The 23,780-nt window shown below is 45.8% G+C and overlaps 1 protein-coding gene across 6 annotated transcripts; it reads left to right on the top strand.

Annotated features, from left to right (window-relative positions):
* The first annotated feature begins 422 nt into the window (after nucleotides 1–422).
* CNPY2 (canopy FGF signaling regulator 2) lies at nucleotides 423–23,513 on the top strand. Of its 6 annotated transcripts, none has more exons than XM_033938721.1 (6): nucleotides 423–738; nucleotides 2,068–2,199; nucleotides 7,362–7,477; nucleotides 7,704–7,901; nucleotides 11,550–11,646; nucleotides 22,941–23,513. In XM_033938721.1, the coding sequence occupies exons 2-6, from the start codon at nucleotides 2,100–2,102 to the stop codon at nucleotides 22,982–22,984; spliced, it is 555 nt and encodes a 184-aa protein (XP_033794612.1). In that variant the 5' UTR covers nucleotides 423–738; nucleotides 2,068–2,099; the 3' UTR covers nucleotides 22,985–23,513. The 6 variants fall into 6 exon arrangements, with proteins under 6 accessions (XP_033794612.1, XP_033794610.1, XP_033794608.1 ...); XM_033938719.1 differs by lacking the exon at nucleotides 423–738 and adding an exon at nucleotides 1,226–1,551; XM_033938717.1 differs by lacking the exon at nucleotides 423–738 and adding an exon at nucleotides 1,227–1,518.
* The last annotated feature ends 267 nt before the right edge of the window (nucleotides 23,514–23,780 follow it).

The following is a 23,780-nucleotide window of genomic DNA, read 5'->3' as shown; positions in this document are numbered from 1 at the left end:
ACTTCCATCATCTGTCCTGCCCCTTTCTTCCCACATCCATCATCTGCCTTGCCCCCTTCTGTCTCTCCATCCACCCCAGGCCCATCTCACCACTCACCTTTCACTCCGATTTTTTTTAGAATGGCGATGCCCCTCCCCAAGCATCAATTAGCAACCTGGACTGAAAGAAAAACAAACAGGCAATGCGGGTAAGAAAGGCAACGGGAACTGTAATTTTGCAAGCGGTGCTGCTTGCCCAAAGCTTCCCTCTGACTCACACAGGTGGAAACAGGAAGCTGTGTCAGAGGAAAGCTTTGGGCAAGCAGCACCGCTTGCAAAATTATAGTTCCCGTTGCCTTTCTTATCCGCGTTGCTTGTTTATTTTACTTTCCGTCGATGGGGGAGGTCGTATTGCCGATCGAAGCTGGAGGAGGCCTATCACCGTTTGGAAAACCAATGTTGATGCCCTCCTTCGGGCCTCCCTAACCATTTCGGGCCCTAGGCACGTGCCTACTTGGCCTATTGGTTAACCCTGCCTTGGCTACCACTGCTCTTTTGAACAGAAACTCTTAAGGGAGGGCGAGAAAGAACTGGTGGGAACCATTTGATTCCCCCATACCTGCTATTAAATCTGTAGCGCTGTTGGGTGGGCCCAACTCGGGTCCACCCGTGGCTATTCGGAACTGAAAATAAAATTGCGGCATCCCCGTACTGGCTAGACACTCACCCGGGTAAACCGTGGACCTCGCACATCCAAAGGTACACCCTTAAATATTTTGTTGCGCCTACTGCCTTTAGGCACGAGGCTGGCGGGGGAGTTCGGTTATTCCTCCGTCTGACCTCACCGCTGCAAGAAATCTAAAGGATGGACACCGGCAAAGTCTATTTCATTCGCAAAGATGTACCTGTTTTGCAGACAAGTTTATAAAGGAAATATCTAGGCACTAAAATTCAAACCACATATTGTGTTTATTTAAGGTTTGATATACCGCTCCTGCATTTTACTGATCAAAGCGGTTTACAATATATTAAAAAGCATGCCACTCCTCGATTCCCTGCTCTAATAGCATTTAACAATTTGTACGTGCAATAGTAAAATAATTCACACCCCTGAGGAGATCGAGATGAAGTGTCATTGGCTCAGCCTAGGGCACAATGGATTCCTATGGTCGTTTGTGATTGGCCCGTTGTGCTGCAGCTGAAGTGAACCAATGAAAAAAAAAACCCCACAAAAAACCAACAACTCAACAATAGGAGGTCCGGCAACGTCATCCGTCCAAAATAGCCCATTTGCCTGAAAAGTAGCCCCCAAACTCGCCACCCGACAATGCCTTTTATTTCCTGCCGAGAGCTTTAAAAGTATCCAAACTCAGCGGGAAAACCGCCAAACTGGCAACATTGACATACGACTATTTCCCCCTCCGTACCCCTCCCCTGACAGCCCACGTGGAAAGGAACGCCACGCTAACAAGGTCCTCCAGTTCTGGAGGGGCAGGAAGGGCAGCTTTAGCTGTCCGACGTATGTCTCGTCTGTCCTAGGTATCTTTGCGAAAGGATTAGAAAGCGGTAGCTGTGAGTAAAGATGATCGACTCTTGTTGAGTGGGAAGGGTGTATTACCCAAAGATAGCGGTGGCGAAAAGAACGCGATAAAGGCGCTGGAGTGGAAACAGGCGCGTTACAGGGCAGGCCCATGCGCGGGAGCCGTCAGAGGAGGTCCTCGGAGCGGATCCGCGCGGGGGGCTGGATAGGGATTTGGAGCTGCAGCAGGTGAGCCCTGGGGGACGATGGTCTTTGCTGCGGATTTCCCGTCGTTAACCCCGGTGATACTTATTGCAAGGAAAGTGAACACAGTAAGAGGGGGTGGGGGGTAGGCGAGGTTTCTGTCCTTGTCCTGTTGCTCACGGGCGGAGGGGGAATTCTCTGAAGCAGGTGGAGGCAGGGAAGGTTGTGCCTCCTCTCCGGTCGTGTCGCTTGCAGCTGCTCATCTTGAAAGAGGTGGCCGCTGACTGGCCTCTCTCTGCCCTGCTGGTCTTTGAACTGTATTAGGTGGCGTGTACCATGATAATGGAGTTGCATTTGTTTTGCAGGTTCAGGCAGCAGTTTGTAGCAGTGTTTAACGATGAATGTCTGGGGCTTCAAGTTTGTCTGTTTATCTGTCTTTCTGGTGTCTCCGCTCCACAGTGTCTGCGCCAGGAGGAGTCAAGATCTGCACTGTGGAGGTACAGAACAAAAGATTGTTTGTTGCACGTCCAGTCACTAATCCTGAGTATCCTAGACTACTGCAATATCATCTACCTAGGTTCATTAAAAAAAAAAAACCATCAAACGCTTAAATCTCGTTCAGAATGCAGCCGTTCGACTCATCTACAATCTCAAAAAATCAGACCATATAAGCCCCTTCTACAAAAAACTGCATTGGCTACCAATGGAGGCAAGGATTATCTTCAAATTTGCTTGCCTCTGCTTCAAAACCCTAACGGGCTCATCTCCAACTTACCTGTCAGATCACTTTGTCCGTCCTGGCCCCACCCGCACATGTAACGCCCACTTGTTTGCCTTCCTGTCCCTAAAGTGCTGATCTACAAGAGATTCCTTGACAGATCCCTGGCGTTCCAGGCAGGCAAATGGAACAAATGTCTATCCACTCTCATCTCTAATTCTCCCTCCTACCAAACTTTCAGGAAATCAATCAAAACTTATCTCTTTGACAAATATCTCTGACTCCCGCCCTCCTTGTATCTCTACCTTTATCTATGCTTTGTACCTCCTACCTACCTGCACCCGACTTCCTAAGCTACGCTGATTGACTTGTTTATAACCTCGCTATCTCCTTCTTGCCTGCTCCCGACTTGCTAAGCTATATTGATTGATTGACTTGGCTGTCAATGTACAGTCTCTTGTCATGTAAACTGCTTTGAACTATTCTGGTACTGCGGTATACAAAAATAAAGTTTATTATTATTATTTATTCTACTAATCCTTTTCTGGTGCCTGCCTTAAATGAGCAGTGGTCTTCCCTTCTTTTACTGGATCCAAATAAGCTGAAGGAGAGCTAATAAATGTCTTCCCATGTGAGATACAACACTGCTGATTAGTGTTTGTGTAAATGACATCCACCCCACCAACCTGTCTTCAAAGTCTGCACAGTTACATAATGTGGTCCATCCAGTCTGCCTTGCAGTCTTGCACTCATCATCTACTAATTACACACCCTCCTCCATATTCACTTGGGTTAGGGGCATAGCCCCCTTCCGAGTAAGAAAAAATTGCAGATAACTTTAGGGCAGATTCTGAACCACCACTGCCTTCTGGACCTCTCCACACCTTACTTTTAAAGCAGGAACTCATTGCAACAATTTTTGTTCATGGTTCTGCATGGGGCAGGAGTGTAGGAAGATTGCTTCTGTCCCACTTCACCGCTTAACCACCAGTAAGGTTTGGAAAGGTCCTGGAAGTGGGGTGGTTTAGAGACTCAAGAATAATTGAATTTGTGAATCCTAAACCCACAAATATGGAGGGGAGTTTATTCATTTTACTGCCTAAGTTCCTGTAGTCTATAACAGTGTTCTTCAACCGCCAGTCCGTGGATCGGTGCCAGTCCGCAGAAAATTCCTGCCGGTCCGTGCAGGGCCGGCGAAATCATGGGGAGCCTCTGACAGTGGCTTTCTCCCTTCCCAGCAGGTCTCTAGGTACTTGCCAGCGCAGCGATTCACTTCGGCAGCATTGGGGCTTTTGCTGAGTCACGGCCCACCTCTGATGATGCAGCTTCCTCTTTCCTCAGAAGCGGCGTGACCCATCAAAGGACCCAAGGCTGCCTTAATGAATTGCTGCACTGGCAAGTATAGAGAGCTGCTGGGAGGGGAGAAAGACACTGTTGGAGGCTGGGAAGCTGCTGGACAAGGGAAAATAAAGGGACAGCTGCTACTGGACCTGGAGGGAGGGAGAAGGAGAGAAGCTGTTGGGAGGGGAGGAGGGAAATGGAAGGGAAGAGAGTTACTGCTGGACAGGGGGAAGAGGGAAAGGAGAAGGAAACAGCTGGCAGGGAAATTAGAGGAGGGGAAGGGGTCAGGGTGGAATGGAGAGATCAGATGAGGGAAAGGGGAGAGACAGGAATGAGAAAGTAGAGAGATTGATGCTGGGAAGGGGGTCAGCAGAGAGGGACAAATATGTTAGATCTGGCGTAGGAGAGATAAACCGCATAGAACTTCATGGTCCTGCGGTATATAAACTGTTATTATTATTATTATTATAAAAATGAAGAGAGCAGTGAAGCTGGAATATATCATGTAAAAAGTAGAGAGGGGGTGCAGCCTGGATGGAAAGGGGAGATGAGCATAGAAAGAAGACAGATACCATATGGAAGGGGGAGTGGGCAGACAATGGATGGAAGGGACAGATACTGGATTGAAGAGACAGAGAGGGCAGATGCTGGAAGGAAGAGAGTGAAAAGAAGATGAAAGCAGAAACCAGAGACAACAAAAGGTATAAAAAAATAATTTTATTTCTATTTTGTGATTAGAATATATCAAATTTGAAATATATATCCTGCTAGAGCTGGTGTCAAACATAACTGGGGACTGCAAAGCCCAGGCAGTGTTTCTTTAGCTTCCAGCTGGTTTATGGTTATCTCTGACCAGGGGGCAGTTGCCCTAGTTGCTCTCCTCTAAAACTATTCCTGTCATGTGTAACTGCGGTATTCTGTTAGCATGATATTTCTGTAATAATTTGGCTTATTCAGTTTTCTTGATATTAGAGGAGATATATATGAAGGGGAGGGGAGGGGGAGACAGGGTTTTGTTGATCCTTGCTCTGTATTATTTGTATTTATAAAATGACAATTGTACAGAATATTGTTTCTTTTTATACTTTAATAAACTACATTCAATATAAATCATAACTGAGGCTTTTGCGGATGGGATCAGATGGTTTGCGGGGACTGAGCTCGCGGGGACGGGGCGGAAACGGGGTTTTTAAAAATTTCAGTCCTAGTAGTTTGCCGGTCTACAAAATAATTCTTTTATTTCCGCCGGCCCATAGGTGTAAAAAGGTTGAAGAACACTGGTCTATAACATGTCCTCCCCTCCTCTGGATAGGCATGACCTACATTCAGATGATATCAATGTGGTATAAAATACACGTGCTCCCATCTGTCTTGCCATAGACAGAATTGAAACTGTAGAAGTCCATCCAGCATCAGCCACACAGCCACATTATAATCTACCATCATCTCCTCTCCCTTCATAACCTACTGCAACTCACAACCAACTGCAACTTCGTCCCCATAGGCAACATCTAATCTAGCTGCATCGGGCGTAAAGCCAATTCATATCTAGAAACACAGTCTCCCCAAATACCGAAAAAATCAGATATAGCAACCTAGGAACAGACGATTTTTTGGTAACATAAGATTATGCGTTGTAATATTATGTAAAGTAACATAAGGTTATGCGTTGTAATATAACATAAGGTTATGCTTTGTAATATCATGTAATGTAAGTTATGCAATGTACTGGAATAATAAGGTAAAATAACATAAAATAACTCTACGTAAAGTCTTGTAAAGTTATGTAAGATAAATTATGTAAGATAAATTATGTAAACTTAATGCAAGTTATGCAAGCACGGTAAGGATAATGTAAAGTAACACAAAGTAACTCCACGTAAAGTTATGTAAAGTTATGTACGTAAAGTTATGTAAAGTTATGTACGAAAAGTTAAGTAAAGTTAGGTTTGCAAAGTTTGTAAAGTTATACAAATAATTGTATTGTCATCGCCTGGAAATGTCCAGCCATCTTCTAATGTAATCCGCTTAGAACCGCAAGGCACAAGCGGAATAGAAATCACTAATGTAATGTAATGTAATGTAATTGCCCCAGTGCCAGAGTCGCCATCAAAACTACCGTAACTCCAGTCCGCCCTGTCTTGCCAAATATGGGAGAAACAAACAAAAAGACCAATAGGACTTGCAGTAAAAACAGCAACGACAAACAAAAGCAATACTGCAAGGAAATGTACAGGAGTTTATTAAAAACACAAAATCAAAAAGTGTAAAAACAAAATTGAATCAAAAGTATATATTTAAAACAATTGGTCTCAACCTTCCTGTGTACCAGACCCGCATGGTCCGTGTTTCGAAGGAACCCTCCTTCCTGAGGGGTCCCTACTGGTGGTTCACAGATTATCAGAAAACCAAATTAAATACGATAAGCAAAATCCCATTTGTTTCTCCTTCCTCTTTCATCCACTGCCGCCACGCAGCACCATAATGTTCTCGTTGCGGGATCTGCACTAAACAACTGAAGAAGGCAGAGGCGCGGGACCACCATATATGGGACAAAGATCATAGAAGTTTGTCCGGCATCAGCTTCACTTTCCCACCGCATTTCCAAATATATTCTCTTTGTCTGTTGAGACATGCCTTGTCTTTAAAGCATGTGACTCATCCTCCTATTCACTTCCTTCTTTCTACGGTAAGCTTGGATACAGAGGCAGAGTGTAGCAGAAAAAAACCCCAGAATGCTGTTGAAGGCTGTCCCAGAGGTCTCCAGGGGTGGCCCTAGGCTTCATACTTTTAAAATATCTGACCCATTATCTTTTTCTGAGTCTTTCTAGGAGCACCCTTCTATTTTGTTTAAAATCTTCATTCTTTTTTTTTTAATTTATAAAAAGCAGTATTTTGAATTATTGTCCTTTCATAATTCTGGGAAGCTCTTGGGCTTCCCTAGTGCCATTTGGTTAACATACTTCTATTTGCATTCTGAAACTGTGACAAAAAGTCAGGGAGAATCCATAAGAATAGCCTTACTGGGTCAGACCAATAGTCTGTTCTCATGGTGGCCCAGTAGTCTGTTCTCATGGTGGCCAATCCAGGTCATTAGTACCTGACCAAAACCCAAGGAGTAGCAATATTCCATGCTACCAATCCAGGGCAAGCAGTGGTTTCCCCCACGTCTTTCTCAATAACAGACTATGGACTTTTCCTCCGGAAAATTGTCCAAACCTTTCTTAAAACCAGCTACGCTATCTGCTCTTACCACATCCTCTGACAATGCGTTCCAGAGCTTAACTATTCTCTGAGTGAAAAAAATTTCCTCCTATTACATTATGTTTATCTAGGACTCAAATACTGTACACACAAATCACAGGCTAATTCCATCACTTTTAGGCCAGACATTTTCCACTTGCAATTTTAATGATTATACTATTCTGGTGAGAGAGCTTTGAGACGTGAACACCATGGGATATACAGACCTCAACAATGGGGTACATAGTTGAAGGACCTGAAACAGAACTGATCTCCCCTTATTTTCTTCTTCCAACTCCAAGTATGTCTTGGTACTCTCTTGAAATCAGCTTACTGTTTTCTGTTTGATTTGTTTAGCTTGCAGAGCACTAGTGGATGAGTTGGAGTGGGAGATCTCCCAGGTGGACCCCAAGAAGACCATTCAACTGGGATCTTTCCGAATAAATCCTGATGGCAGCCAGTCGGTTACAGAGGTAGCGTGACCCTGTCTGACCCGTGGTAGGTAATAGTAGATTCTGAAGTATCCAGGTAGACGGCTGGGCCCTCAGGTCTACTGGGGCATGTTTAGTTGGAGGAGCAGTATTCCGCCTTGGTTATAGTTAATGGGAGCTCTTATGCCTGGGGACAAGAATGATTCTTTGCATGAAGGCATACGTGTTGTGCGTGATTTGATCTTGCATCCTCCTGCTTCTGTGGCAGATTCCTTACTCCCGCTCTGAGGCACACCTAACGGATCTGCTTGAGCGTGTCTGTGAAAATATGCAGAATTATGGGGAGAAGGTGGATTCATCCACACATCGGAAAACCTATGTCCGTGTCTTGTCCAGGGATGGCACCAAAATGGACCTATCGGGCATCATGATTGAGGGTGACGTGACTTCTAAACTGAAGTTTGCGGTGAGTGAGACAAATTGCTTTGCTGCTGATCTGCTCAGTATTGCTCTCTCTCAGGTTGGGAGCACTTTCAACTGTGATCTTGGCAGAGGCACGAATTGCTGGTTCCCCCCTATATCGAATGCCTTCAACTTACAACAATCAAACTTTGGTCATGTCACTCCTCTCTTTCATCTAGAACAGTGTTTCTCAACTCGATCCTGGAGTACCCCTTCCCAGTCAGGTTTTCAGGATATTCACAATGAATTGCATGAAAGAAATTTGCATATAATGGAGACAGTGAATGCAAATCAATTGCATGCATATTCATTGTGAATATCCTGAAAACCTGACTGGCAAAGTGGTACTCCAGGACTGAGATGAGAAGCACTGATCTAGAACACTGGCTCCCCATCTCAGTTCAGGTGACATTTAAAATCCTTTTGATGTGTATTCAAATAACATCTCCCCTTAGCCCCTGCATACCTCAACTCCAGCATGTTTCCTTCACTTTTCTACTGCTGACCTTCTGACAGTGCCTTCTCTCCCTGTATTTTGCATGACCATTTTCCATAAGACTTCCTACAGCAGTGGCCTTTGCTAATTTTTAAGTGAGGGCCGTTTTGGGTCCAGAAGGGCTGATGTAGAGCTGACAAATATCTTCCTACTTGGGGCCATGACACATTCATTCCTACCTGGCCTTGGTCGCATGTGCAGAACACTGATAAACCTTATGCAGAAACAGGACCACAAACTAGAACTCCTAATATACACAAATGAAACCCTAAGATGCCAGAATCTGCATGCAGTATAGTACCAGAGAAATAGAAAGAAATGCATTTCTTCCTGAACAGCGCAAAATATAGACAGCAGATGCAAATCCTGAAAACTGACACATTTCACTCACTAAATTGAAAATAAAATCACTTTTCCTACCTTTGTTGTCTGGTGGTTTTATTTTTCTACTCGACTTTTCCCAGTCTTAACTTCCTTCTGTCTGTGCTCTTAACTCTGTTTCCAAGGCCTTCTTATCTATTTGCTGTTTTTCTCTCCTTCGATTTCTGCCCTGCATCCACCTTTGGCACTAACTTTTAACATTCAACTTTCTTCCATTTTTCTGCTTCCTCCTCAAATCTATCTACTTTTCCATGTCTTCCTTTTCCAGCTGTCCATGTACACTATCTCTTCCCTCTCTCTGCCCTTCACCACCATCCATGTGTGCCATCTCTCTTCTTTCTTCTCCCCTATATTCATCTATCCATAAACATTTCTTCCATCTTTCTTCCCTTCCCCACTCCTCCCTCTCTTTCCCTCTCATTTGGTCTGGGATCTTTATCCTCTTCTTCCTACAGTCTGGCATCTCTCTGTCCTTCTTTTCCCCTTCTCCTTTACCTCTCTCTCCTCCTTCCCTGGTCTGGCATCTCTCCTTCCCTCCCTCTCCAGTAGTCCATCTCTGTCCTTCCCTTTCTCCCTTCTTGTGGTTTGGTTCTTTCTTTTTTTCCTCCCCATCACTGCGATCCAGCATAATAACCACCCCTCCTGTGATCCCCTGCAACCTCCCCTATGTTCCTCCCTTTTACGGGATCCCATACAGCAGCTCTTTCACTCTTCAAGCCTATGGCAGCGCGAGTGAAGTAAACACGCTGCCTTCATCAGCCTGGAAGTTTTCCCTTTGTACTGCTTCGTGCCTATGCGGGGACAGGAAGCATTAGCAGAGAGAAAACCTTTGGGTCGCCGAAGGCAGTGAGTTTACTTCCCTCAAGTTGCGAGTGGCCTAAAGAGAGAAAAAACAGCTGTGGCAACAAGCCACCAAAAAATATTTCTTCAGGCCATCATTGTCTCGCGGGCCTTGCAGTAAAGACCACTGCCTTACAGTTTCCTTGAACTTACCCTCTGGAATGCATTTCCCTCACATATCCATTTAGAACTTTCCTACACAAAATTCAAGTCACTGCTCAAAACACATCTCTTCCTCTGAAGCTTATAGGCTAACCTGATCTATTATCATCCTCCCTTTTGTAGCCTTCTCCTCCCAATGAATCTATTCAAATGCTATAAATCAGTGTTCTTCAACCTTTTTACACCTATGGACTGGTAGAAATAAAAAAATTATTTTGTGGACCGGCAAACTACTAAGACTGAAATAAAAAACCACTACCCTCTGCATCCTTGTCCCTCTGAACCCCTGTGATCAGTATTGCCCTTCTGTGTCCCCATCCCTTCTTCATCCAGCAATCCCCCTCTGTGTCTGTCCCTATTCTCCATGCACAGCATATCTTCTCTGGGCATCATCTCTCTTTTCTGCCCGGAGCCCAGACCCTCCACCCTATGGCTTGTATGCCTTCCTTGCTCTCCCCCTGTTGTTAGCACCTCTCCCTCCCTGAGTCCACTGTCCCCCAACCACCAAGTCACTCTCGATGCCCCCTTTTCCACTGCCCTCCCCACAGTCCAGCAGCATCTCTCCTTCTCCCTTCCTCCCTTTCTTTTCCTCTGTCCAGCAGCAGCTCCCCCTTCACTATTCTCCATTTCCAGTCCAGTGTGGCAACTCCCCTGACCAGCAGAAGCATTTCCCCCTTCCCCCCAACCAGCTCTAGCTCCCCCTTCTCCTTTCACCCTAACATCAGCAACTCCCTCTTCATCATCCTCGGTATCCAGTCCAGTATGGCACCTTTTTTTTTTTTTTTTTAATTAGTATCTTTATTAGTGCAACAGTATAATCACAACAAGAACCACTAAAAGGTACAGATATAGTAACAATATAGGAAAGCAGCCAACTATAAAGGCTTCCACTCAGATGCCAGACCCAAAAGAAATACAACAGGACTAGCAAATAAGCAAAAATATAATCATGGAAAACCAATGTGAAGTCATGACATACAGGCTGCAGTTTTCCTTATTTTTATTCAAAAAGCAAACCTTCCAATCAACCAACGTCTGATCTTCACTATCATAAGAAAAGAAAAACAACCCCCCCAACACTTCCCCCCCCCCCCCCCCACTCCAGCCCTCCATGCTGTTGAGAAAAGAAAAGCGGTGACACCGTAAGAAACAGAAATAGACTTCCAGGTAAGGCAAGGCCAACCCCAAAACATGCCCAAGAGCATTCATTGCTGCCAGGCACCTCTCTATCCCACTCAGCACCTTCCCTTACCCAGACTAGCAGCAGCTCAGTGTTTTAACTTGCCTGCAGCAGTGTCGGTAGCGTCAGCAGAACGATTCGCGTAGGCAGCCTTGGGTCATTTGATGGGTTGTGCCCGCTTTCGAGGAAAGAGGAAGTTGCATCATCAGAGGCGTGCCGCAACTTAGCAAAAGCCCCAAGACTGCCTAATTGAATCACTGCACTGATGCTACTGGCACTGTTGCAGGCAAGTTAGAATACTGAGAGCTGCTGGGAGGTGAGGAAGCCACTGTTAGTCTGGAGGCTGGGAAGAGAGCCACTGCTATTCCAGGGGGGGGGAGCAAAACGTCGGCTGCTGTACAGGAGGGAGACGCGGGTACCCAGCTCATCAGGCCACGACAGTTGAAGAACACTGCTATAAATATTATATTAGCCTTGACAGACTCCAAGCAGTATGTCAAATGCTGGAAGCAAATTGCCCTGGTGACAGTGCTTCTATTGTTAGAATTATATTTTGTGCCATGAGCATTACTGTATGTTCTGTTTCTCTTCAGTGTGAATGGATCGCTGAGGAGCACGAGGATGAGTTGATTGAGCTCTTTTCACATGAACAAGACAATGTGAAGGACCGGCTATGCAGTAAGCGCACTGGTGAGTGGAACCTGCCAGTTTCCTTCCCTCTCTTTTTAAACTCTTTTACAGCACAGCTTTCCTAAATGCAAAATACAAAAAAAAAAAAATTTGCTCCAGTTTAGAAGTAAAACCCAAAGCTTATTCTGAGTGTTGTAGGAACTGAAGTTGTACCAATTGATTGCAGCACAGAGAGGGGAAGCAGAAGGTGCTAGGATAATGAGGTGTGTTTACTTTGCTACTTGAAATCCAGTGGACAGTATGTTTAAGGACAGTGTTTATTGGGAGTTACAGATAATCACTGAAACTGACTGGCTGCTGTGTCCTTGTTTGCTGGGATTTTACTTTTGTTTTGTAGCTCTGTAACCCTCCAGCTCTCCTTTTTGAAATATGAAACAGCAGCAGAAGCAGTTTCTGGATAAACGTTGCAGCACTCATGATCCTAAATGTGATACTGACCTTATTTTCTTTACATGTGAGGCTTGTTTTCAGTGGCAGCAGGATTTGTATTGGTACTGCTTAGGAACAGGTGGGAGATGCTAGAGCAGGCAGACTATCACCTCACTTTCACTGCTGCAGAATCCTTCCTGGTAACTCATAATGCAATAGAAAAAAATCCAGAGTGGATTCCTTCTGAAAGGCTCATGAGTACTGGGATATAACCTCATCCAGAATGATTGACAGTGGAACTTACTTGATTGATGTCGATGCTGGGGCCCGTTGCCGTTTGAAGGAAAAAAAAAAGGTGGAAAAAAGGAACCTGTAAAGGCGAGAGGAAGGGAAACCTCCAGGACAGCTGCTTTTTGCCCTCCTTCAGCGGCCCAAGAGTTCAGACCAGCAGCGGCAGCTCTGTATGCTTTTAACTTCGGCACAGAGCTGCCCCTAATCAATAGTTTAGCGCGGTTTCATGAGGCAGCCTCGGGGCCTTTGATAGCCGGCCCGCTTCGATGATGCGATGTGGGCCGGCCTAGCAAAGGCCCCGAGGCTGCCTTATGAAACCGCGCTAAACTATTGATTAGGGGCAGCTCTGTGCCGAAGTTAAAAGCATACACAGCTGCCGCTGCTGGTCTGGAGGTGCGGAGACAAGGCAGGAGGCAAACGCGGTGGAAGGCAGGAGTCCCGGCGAAGGCAGGAGTCCCGGCACAGCGACTGCAACAGGAAGTTGCAAGTCAGCTGACGCCGGCCTTTCGTTGTGGCGGGGACCGAATCCTTCGCGGACCGGCAAGATTTTGTTTGCGGACCGGCGGTTGAAGAACTGTGCTCTACACTGTGTGCGCTGTGACGAGAAACTTGTGCGCTGCGAGGTAATATTTTGTGCGTCAGCGCACCCCAGCGCAGCTTAGCGGGAACACTGCTCCTGAGCCTGTCACTTCTTAACTTCATCCTAAAACCTTTCATTCCAGAGCTTCCTTTCTTTTTTTTTTTTTTAATTCTTTATTTTAATAATTTTAATACAATAATCTCAATACAAGACATGAGTAACATTTAACATGATTCATAACCTTAATAAATTAATAAAATAGTCCATTTTATTATCACAATAATTAAAATAATCCCACTCCCTACCTCCCCCCCTCCCAGGAGATCTGGATTCCCAATTCATAAGGATAGGATAATGTACAACTCAATTCTTTCATAAAACCTCTTTTTCCAGTTCAATATACCTCTCCCATATATCTTTAAAGTTTGACCATTGATTTGTTAAAAGGGACGATAGTCTATATTTTTCACACTATTCCTAAATGGTCTCTCATATCTCTACTGTGGGTACGTTTGAAGTGCACCATTGCTGAGCCAGTGTCATCCAGAGCTTCTTTTCAAATGAATGAGACTCGCCTCCTATGTATTTTTACGTCTCTATCATATCTCCCCTCTCCTGCCTTTCCTCCAAAGTATACATATTGAGATATTTCTGTCCCCATGCGCCTTATGATGAAGACCACTGACCATTTTAGTAGCCTTCCTCTGAACAGACTCCATCCTGTTTATATCTTTTCAAAGGTACAGTCTCTAGAATTGTCACCTTTTCAACCTGTTTGGCCACCTTAAGATCATCACAAACTTTTTGAATGTAAATTTAGATGCCAAGCTTGTTCATAGATTGCAAGATCGCTTCCTCTTTTCCTGGGCCAGGCATTCTATTCAATATTTGGGGATTCATTTGACAACGGATCCCACTCAGCTGTATAGGGCACATTTTTCAGGCCTTCTCACCGATCTTTGCAGATTTAGATAGATGGGATGGCTTGCCCTGAGTTGGACTGGGCATATCTCTTCATTTAAGATAATTACCTGAACTACTTTTATTTGTTTATGGCCTTCCCTATTTTGATACCTAACTGCTTTTTCTGCCTTCTTTCTCGTAAGGTGGTTGCATATATATGACAGAAAAGGCCATCCCGAGTGCGGCATCAAATACTTTATCAGGCTAAGGATGATGGGGTCCCTAATTTTTATCTTTCTTATAAAGCTACTTTGTTACAAGAAGTGGCGCACTGGATTACATATGTAGATCGCCCTTGGTTGCATATAGCTCAAAATTTCTTCCAGATGTGTCTTTTTGGAGACTCCCTTGGGCCCCCATAGCTTGCTTGGTGCCTATCAGAACCATCCTAATCCCTTTTTAGCAGCCATACTACGCACTTTGTATTCTGTATTCTAAATGTTCCTGGAGATACAGTATTTTTCTTTTACTCTCATTAGTCTGGCCTTGGGCTTCGCTCCGGGAAATGATTTGCCCTTTAGATGGAAATGGGTGTCTTTGGGCTTACCTACCTTGGGGCAATTGTGGGCACAGTCACAGATTATACCCTTTGATTTATTGCAGGAATATGGGTTTAGAAGCTAGAGATGCTTTTTCTTATGCTCAGCTCTGTACCTCTTTTATATAAAAGAGCCTTTTGGGACCTTAGCTTGGGAGAGACTTTGCTTGTAACTGCACTGCAGGCTGGGGCTGGGAGAGGGGATATTCCATACTTATATCATGCTCTATTAAAGCAAGAATCTCCTTGGGATCCCTATAAATTCAGTTGGGAAAGAGATGTGAGATTTGCAACTGGATGGGTCAGTTGGGGATTGCCTTATAAACATTTATTTAAACTGACTATGGCAGCAGCTTATATTGAAAATGGATACAGCACAGTTACTTACCGTAACAGTTGTTATTCAGGGACAGCAGGCAGCTATTCTCACTAGTGGGTGACGTGATCCAACGGAGCCCCGATGTGGACGCCTCACAAACAGACTTGCTTGAAGGAAAACACGAAGCTTCGAGTCGCACGCACCGCGCATGCACGAGTGCCTTCCTGCCCAGCGCAGGGCGCGTCTCCTAAGTTCAGATAGCTAGCAGAGAAGCCAACCCAGGGGAGGCGGGTGGTATGTGAGAATAGCTGTCTGCTGTCCCTAGATAACAACTGTTACGGTAAGTAACTGTGCTTTATCCCAGGACAAGCAGGCAGGTATTCTCACTAGTGGGTGACCTCCAAGCTAACCACAATGGGATGGTGGGAGAGTTGGCAACTTAGGAGAATAAATTTGCAATACTGTTTGGCCAAACTGTCCATTCCGTCTGGAGAAAGCATCCAGACAATAATGAGAAGTAAAGGTATGAACCAAGGATCAAGTGGCAGCCTTACAAATTTCCTCAATAGGTGTAGATCTTAGGAAAGCCACAGAAGCTGCCATTGCTTTGACCTTATGGGCTGTGACTTTACTGTGAAGGGGTAATCCAGCCTGGGCATAGCAGAAAGAGATACAAGCCGCCATCCAGTTAGAGATGGTAAGCTTAGAGATAGGACGTCCCAACTTGTTCGGATCAATGGAGATGAAAAGTTGAGGAGCAGTTCTGTGCGGTTTGGTACGTTCCAGATAGAAAGCCAAGGCACTTTTACAGGCCAGAGTATGCAGAGCTGATTATTCAGGATGAGAATGAGGCTTTGGAAAAAACACTGGAAGAACAATGGATTGATTGAGATGAAATTCCGAGACCACCTTAAGAAGGAATTTTGGATGAGTGCGAAGAACCACCTTGTCATGATGGAACACTGCAAAAGGTGGATCCGCAACGAAGTGAGGCCAATGAGAAACACAACTTTCCAAGTGAGATACTTCAGATGAGCCTTGTCAATAGGTTCAAATGAAGGTTTCATAAGCTGAGAAAACAATATTGAGGTCCCAAACCACTGGAGGCGGTTTGAGAGGAGGATTGACATGGAAAAGTCCTTTCATAAATCTGGAAACCACAGGATGAGCAGAGAGAGGTTTTCCTTGAAGCGGCTGATGGAAAGCAGCAATTGCACTCAGATGGACTCGTATTGATGTAGACTTGAGGCCAGAATGAGAAAGGTGCAAAAGATAGTCCAAAACTGAAGACAAGGAGGAATGCTGAGGCTCCTGATGATGAGAAAAACACCAAGTAGAAAATCTAGTCCATTTTTGGGTATAGCATTGTCTAGTAGCAGGCTTCCGTGAAGCTTCCAAAACATCCCCCATAGCTTGCGCAAACTGGAGAGGAGTTATGTTGAGAGGAACCAAGTTGTCAGGTGGAGAGACTGCAGGTTGGGATAAAGCAGAGATCCCTGATGCTGTGTAAACAGCGATGGAAACACTGGTAGAAGGAAGGGCTCCCTGAGTTGAAGTAGAAGGGAGTACCAAGGTTGCCTGGGCCATCGAGGAGCAATCGGAATCATGGTGGCATGGTCAGACTTCAGCTTGACCAGAGTCTTTTGAATGAGAGGAAATGGAGGAAACGCATACAGAAAGTGATTCGTCCAATCCAGCAGAAAAGCATCTGCCTTGAGGCGATGAGGAGTGTAGATCCTGGAGCAGAACTGAGGCAGTTTGAAGTTGTGGGGAGCTGCGAAGAGGTCTATCTGAGGCGTTCCCCACAGAGAGAAAATGTGATGAAGGGGTGTGGAATGGAGAGTCCATTCGTGAGGTTGAAGAAGATGACTCAAGTTGTCTGCTAAGGCATTGTCCGCCCCCTGAATGTAGACAGCTTTGAGGAAGGTGTTGTGGCGAATCGCCCAATCCCAAACTTTCAGAGCTTCCTGACAGAGGGAGGCTGATCCCGTGCCTCCCTGTTTGTTGACATAATACATGGCGCTTTGGTTGTCCGTGCGAATGAGGACTACACGGTCATGAAGCAGATGTTGAAAAGCATTGAGAGCATTGAAGATCGCCCTGAGTTCCAGGAGATTGATGTGACACGGTCGATCCGTACTGGTCCAATAGCCTTGAGTACGGAGACCATCCAGATGAGCCCCCCCAAGCGTAAGTCGAAGAGTCTGTCGTGAGCACCTTCTGATGGGGAGGCGTGTGAAAAAGTAAGCCTCTGGATAGATTGGAAGAGAGCATCCACCAGCGAAGAGACTGTGTCAGAGCAGGAGTGACCTGAATGTGTCGAGTCAGAGGGTCTGAAACCTGCGTCCATTGAGAGGCCAGGGTCCACTGAGGAATTCTGAGGTGAAGTCTGGCAAAAGGAGTCACGTGTACTGTAAAAGCCATGTGGCCCAGAAGAACCATCATGTGTCTCGCCGAGATGGATGGACGAGACGACACCGAATGACAAAGATGGAGAAGAGCTTTCAGACGCTGCTGAGGGAGGAACACTGAGTTGTACAGTATCCAGAACTGCTCCGATGAAGGGAAGAGTCTGGGAGGGTTGTAGATGGGATTTTGGAAAGTTGATCTCGAACCCCAGACTCTGCAGGAACCAGACAGTGCGCTGAGTCGCTAGGACGACTCCCTGAGACGTGGAATCCTTTATGAGCCATTCGTCCAGGTAGGGGAACACCTGAAGACCATGGTTCCTGAGCGCTGCGGCCACCACAACCAGACACTTGGTGAAGACTCTGGGTGACGATGCCAGGCCGAAAGGGAGCACTCGGTATTGAAGATGAAGATGTCCTACTTGAAATCTGAGGTATTGACGGGAGGCCGGATGAATGGGAATGTGAGTGTAGGCCTCCTTGAGATCCAGAGAGCATAACCAGTCGTTCTGCTCGAGGAGGGGATACAGAGATGCCAAGGTCAGCATGCAAAATTTTTCTTTGACCAGAAATTTGTTGAGCACTCTGAGATCCAAAATAGGGCGCAGATCGCCTGTCTTCTTCGGAACAAGGAAGTACCGGGAGTAGAAACCCTTGTTCTGTTGAGCCAAAGGAACCGGCTCGACAGCCCAGAGCTGCAGTAAAGCTTGAGCTTCCTGAAGAAGAAGGGCGGTCTGGGCCGAGGAGGAAGGATACTCTCTTGGAGGATGTTCCGGAGGAACTTGATGGAAAGGACCCAGAGGTCGGAGGTGAAAGTCGTCCAGCGGTGGTAAAAATGCTGGATACGACCTCCGATAGGGGGAAAAACGGGGAAAGGCAGAACGACTGACGTTATGCTTTGAGAGAAACAGTCAAAAAGGCTGAGGAGCCTTGGGGACAGCAGACGGCTGAGGCTTCTGTTGATGCCCTTAACAGGCTGACCGATGGCAGGAGCCTGTTTAGGTGGGAAACGCCGCTGGTAAATCAAGGGTGGGCGTGAAAGATGAGGAGGAGCTGGCTTGGGCTTCGGACGGAGGATAGATTGGAAAGACTTCTCATGGTCCGAAAGCTTCTTGGTTGCCGCCTCAATGGACTCATCGAAGAGGTCAGTACCAGCGCACGGGACATTAGCCAGCCTGTCCTGCAGATAGGGGTCCATGTCGATGGTCCGAAGCCACGCCAGGCGTCACATGGCCACTGAGCAAGCCGTAGCCCGAGCAGACAACTCAAAGGCATCGTATGACGACTGCATCAGTTGCAACCGGAGTTGGGACAAAGAAGCCAGGACCTCCTGGTATTCGAAATGTGCTCTAGAATCCAAGTAGGGCATGAATTTCGGAAGGACAGACAGGAAAAACTCAAAATATGTAATAAAATGAAAATTATAATTGAGAACTCTGGATGTCATCATAGAGTTATGATAAATGCGCCTGCCAAACCTGTCCATCGTCTTGCCCTCCCTGCCAGGTGGAACAGTGGCATATACCTGGGAGGGGTGAGACCGCTTCAGTGAAGATTCCACCAGCAGGGATTGATGGGATCGCTGGGCACCATCAAACTCCTTATGATGAACCGTGCAGTACCTGGCATCCAACTTTCCCGGAACAGCGGGGGATGGAATATGAGGTCTCCAGACAGTAGTCAAAGGTCTGATCCAGAAGCTTATGAAGAGGAAGCTTGAGGGATTCAGCAGGAGGTTGAGGCTAGATGCATGGTCTCGAGATATTCTTTTGAAAATTTGGACCCAGTGTCTAGCTGGATGTCCAAATCAGCTGCCATCTGACGGAGAAAGGAAGAGAACGACAGCTGGTCAGCCAAAGCAGGGCCTCGAGAGGGGCTCGAGGACGTCGAGGCTTCTTGATCCAATGAGGACGGGGATCTAGACAGAGACCCCATCGTGTCCTCGAGATCCGGCAGTGGAGGAGGCGAAGTAGCCGGTGGGGAATACTGCAGAAATGGCTGCTCCCGATGAGGCGAGGCATACCTGGATGAGTGCTTCGAAGAATGCCTCGATCGATGATGCGAGCTGTGCCTCGAAGCAGGCCTTGACAAACGAGGTGAATGTGTCTTCGTTGAAGCCCCCAGAGAGTGGATAGGGCTGGAAGCAGTGGATCGAAGCAGAGGTGGTTGACTGGAAGAACCACGAGGCACTCGCAAAGACTCAAGCCCTTGCACCGAGTGAATAGGTTCCAATGGAGGCACTCGCAAAGAATCTACTCCTTGCATCGAGTGAATCGGTTCCACTGGAGGCATGGGCAAAGACTGCTCCTTGCGATGCATGCATCGATGCCAGACCAGACACTCGCAGAGACTCTGCTCCCTGTAGAGAGTGTGCGTACTGCTGAGGCACCGGAGGCGGCTCGACCTCGCGGGAGACCTCCGCATGCCCAGGCTGGATTTGAGAGAGAAGCTTCGGCCCAAATTGTAGTAAAGAGCTGAATGAACTGCTTCTCAAGTAAGGTCTGGAATGAAGCCGGCAAGGATGGATCCGCGTCTCCAACGGGACCACCTGCACGGGCTTCGTGCTCCCTCGAGGCAGTGTGAGAGTGCTTGGACTTAGAAGGCTTGGGCACTTTGAGCTCCACCGGGGGAATGGGCTGCTGCGCTATCTGACCTGAAGAGACAGAGGAAGGCACCACAGCCTGCGTCGAAGACGGAGCCGGCACAAACGAGGCAGGTGTGATGAGGCTAGGAGCAGAAGATGTGGAAGCCTGGAGAGCCTCGGGAGAGGCTGATGGTGAAGCACCCTTCGATGCCGAAAGCTCAATCGAAGACTCCATGCAGTATAGCTGCTCCCACAAGATGCAACAACGCTTGAAAGCACGGGCTGTAAGTGTTGAACAAGGCCGGCACGATTTTGGGAGGTGTTGAGGCCCGAGACACCGAAGAAAGCGTCGATGAGGGTCTGTCAGTGAAATCGTGCGCTGGCACTTGGAACACTTTTCAAAACCGGTAGCAGGCCGGGACATAGGCCGGAAAAGCTCCGCCGCAAGATCGAAGCCGCGGGGCTGCGGCCATGTGGCCTGCCCGGTCGAACGGATGGAAGAAATTTTTTTTTTTTTTGAAAAACAATAAAACACGACAAAAATCAGTGATTATGAGACTATAAACCCCAAACCACGGACTTAGAAGGCACAAGTGAAGGAACTTCGCGCAGAGAGTCGAATACAGACTTCTCGGCTCCGCAGAAAAGTAAGAACTGAGGAGACGCGCCCTGCGCTGGGCGGGAAGGCACTAGCGCATGCACGGTACGGGCGACTCGAAACTTCAAGTTTTCCTTCAAGCAAGTCTGCTTATGAGGCGTCCGCATCGGGGCTCCGTTGGATCACGTCACCCACTAGTGAGAATACCTGCCTGCTTGTCCTGGGATAAAAATTGTATTACAGATGGCATTATACTCCATGTAAATTGAAAAAAAACGTACTGCCTTGTGTTGGAGACACTTGGACAGGATGGGAACTTTTATAATTTCTGGTGGTATTGTCCCCTTCTACAAGCTTTTTCAGCAAGAGATGGGGATGTCTTTTGGTGCGACTTAACACGCAAGTACTGTCCTCTGTCTATGGGCTGTTGCTTAATGTGCCGATCCCTGGCTATGAGTCTGATGAACAAAAATTTGCAGCTTGTTTATTTACTTCAGCTCAGCTGGCACTTGTTAAGTGTTTGTGCTCTGATATTGTTCCTGATCTACACTGAATATTGAGCAGATTGGATTTTCTTCAATTGAAAGCATTGCGACAATACAATGCAGTCATATAAAATCTGAGACTGTTATGTAACTTGGAGAGAATCTCTGTTAAATTTATTTATTTATATCAACTTTTTTCTGTCTTGATCTCCCTGTAGGTTGTTGATCTATAGGGGATGGGGAGAAGGTTTGAGACGTGTTTCGTATATTATTACACTTCTGCATTCAGCTGGCTGCCTAAGTCTTGGTTTTTGGTTGGATGCTTCCTTTTTTCCTGTATCTGGCTTGCAGGATATTTGTATGTTGGTTGTTTCTATTCTTTAATAAAAATAGAATATGGAAAAGATCATCACATACTTTCACACCCAAATTCTGCTCCTCTTTCATGCACAAAAGTTCTTCACCCCCTAAACTGTACCGTTTCCCTTGGGTTTTTGCAGCCCAAATGTATGATCTTAAATTTCTTAGCTGCCAAATTTCAGACCATTCTTCAAGCTTCGCTAGGTCCTTCCTCATGTTATTCACACCATTGGAGTGTCTGCTCTATTGCAGATTTTGACATCATCCGCAAAGCGGCAAATGGTACCCGACAGACCCGTTTTTCCTTACCTTTTCAGCTACTACTTTTGAGAACCAAAGCGGCCTTCTTTTCCTCTTACTGTTACTCACTTTCCTTACAAAATAGTTTGTTGCTCTATGGAGTACAGCATTCCAGATCTATCACTGCGTTCAGGCCACAAAGCTGTGTAATAATCTAAATGGCTACCAAAAATGCTTTGGCAGTCTGGATGGGTGGTTGGTCGGTCTTTTCTGCTGTCTTCTACAATATTATTAATCCGTTTACAACGTGTTGATTGACTTACTCTTATGCACATGGTTTATACCAGGAAAGGATTCTAATAATTTAGTAGGGCCTGATCTCTTTGTAAACCCATACTGGCTCGTCCACATTGTCATGTTATACATAGCCCTTGGAGTGGAGGGCTCAGCTTCATGCCTTGGCTCTTTGGGAGGTGCGGGAGGTGGAGGGATTTAATAAAGGTAACACAGTTTTTTGCTTCTCTGGGGTTTTTATTTGGACTCACTACCTCCGATTGGGCGTAGTCTTCTTTTGAATATCCTGGTCTGATGACGGGGGGGGGGGGGGGGTCGGCCTTACGTCTTCTTAGATTAGGATATTGGCATCTGTGCTCTGTAGTAGAATGGGGGGATCTTATTCTTGGAGGGACAGCTAGGGATGTTTAGGTGCCCCAGGGTCATAAAACACAAGGCCCTTGGATTTCTACCCCCTGTTGGGATTTGCTTGGCTGTTCCTGTATTATTGTGGTCTGTTGGTTGGGTAGGGATGAGGGGAGATCCTATTACTGTATTACTCTCTGTTAGTTTATCTCTTGTAGTATGGCAGAGCTTGATGTACTTCTCGCTGAGCTGTTCTTTTTGGTGTTTGTTGTTGCTCTGTGTTTTATATTTTCAATAAAAACTGTTTGAACATACATAGCCCTTGGAACTCTGTTCTCCACAATGGTTTTCATCGTTTTGTCTGGCTTAGACATCGTGTTCAGCATTGCCCTGAATCTCTTTTTAAAAACTGTTACACTATCTTTCATCCAAGGGCTGGCAGGTAGAAGATTTATCAGTTCATAGAAGTGAGTGCCTTTGTGAATCACTTGTATGGCGTCGGATGTGGTGGTTTTAGGTCATTGCTTTCTAAACTGTGAGGGCTCAGTTGAATTGCCGCAGTTAGTAGCTGCCTTCATTCCTACAGAACGGTTGCCCCTACCATCAGACCAACTTGCCTTCAGAAGGTAGGAGGTAGTGGTTTAAGGCTGTAAATCTGCTGCTGTGTCCGTATCACATGATGAATTTTAATAATAGGCTACAGTACACATTTTGTGCAGAAATCTGAGGTGACATGCCATCAGGTCTTGGTTATTTGCTACTGTTTACATTACCATTTCCAGGTTCACACCAAACAATGGTCTGCTTTGGGTGAAGTTGCCATTTATCTCTCTCACACACTCTCTCGCTCTCTCTCTCTTACTTTCTCTCAAAGCTTGCCTTGGCTCTGCATCCTCATTGGTTTTATTTCATCTTTGCAGACCTATGTGATTATGCTCTTCATATACCTCACGACGAGCTGTGATGGAAGATGATGTGCATCCATTAACGGACTGTTCTTCATCCTTCCCTGGAACTTCGAGAAGGATTCCACAACCAGGACCAGCTACTTAACATTTGGTTTCAGGAGCAGAAATATTTTTGGCTTTTTTTATATATATATGCCTCTTTTCAACAAAAAAAAAGACAGTTGCTTTTTATCCCAGAATTTTATTTATTGGATTTGTATGTGTGCTGCCTTTTCTGGAGCTGTACCCTGAGAAGGCTGTGGTGACTAAATGCAAGCTCCCTCCCCCTCTTTTCATCTCATAAACTGTTACTTTGGCATTAGACCCTTTCTGTAAAGGAACAAGGTTTTTACAGTGATGGCTCTCCTACTGAGAATCCATGAAGACCTCCTTATAGGGTGCAGTAAGCTCTATTCAGGAGCTGGAGTTTTTAAAATATTTTTAGTAAGTAGGTAGATAATATTCTTTCTCTCATGCTGTGCTTCCCACTTCTTTTTTTGTATAATTTTGAAAGTACCATATGTAATAAAAATTATCAAAGTTCCACCCTATGGAAGTAATTTTAGAAAAGCTTTCCCCTTGTAAAACTCAACTTTTTCCATCAAAAAGCTTTTTTCCAGGTAATATATTAGAAAGAAGTGTAAAAGTACACAGTGGTAGCCATCCTACACATGTGTGAGGCAGCTTTAGAAAGAAAAGTATTTGTATAATTTTCCTTTTGAAAATTGCCACTATTTATATGGAGGTTGGCTGCTGCCATTGCTGTAGTAGTTTTTAAAATGAAATCTATATGGTTATACTTCTATAACAAGG

This window comes from Geotrypetes seraphini, chromosome 3 (genome assembly GCF_902459505.1).
Source record: "Geotrypetes seraphini chromosome 3, aGeoSer1.1, whole genome shotgun sequence".
Classification (NCBI taxonomy): Eukaryota; Metazoa; Chordata; class Amphibia; order Gymnophiona; family Dermophiidae; genus Geotrypetes; species Geotrypetes seraphini.
The sequence above is the reverse complement of the archived record's forward strand: the minus strand, read 5'-3'. Positions and strand labels throughout refer to the sequence as shown.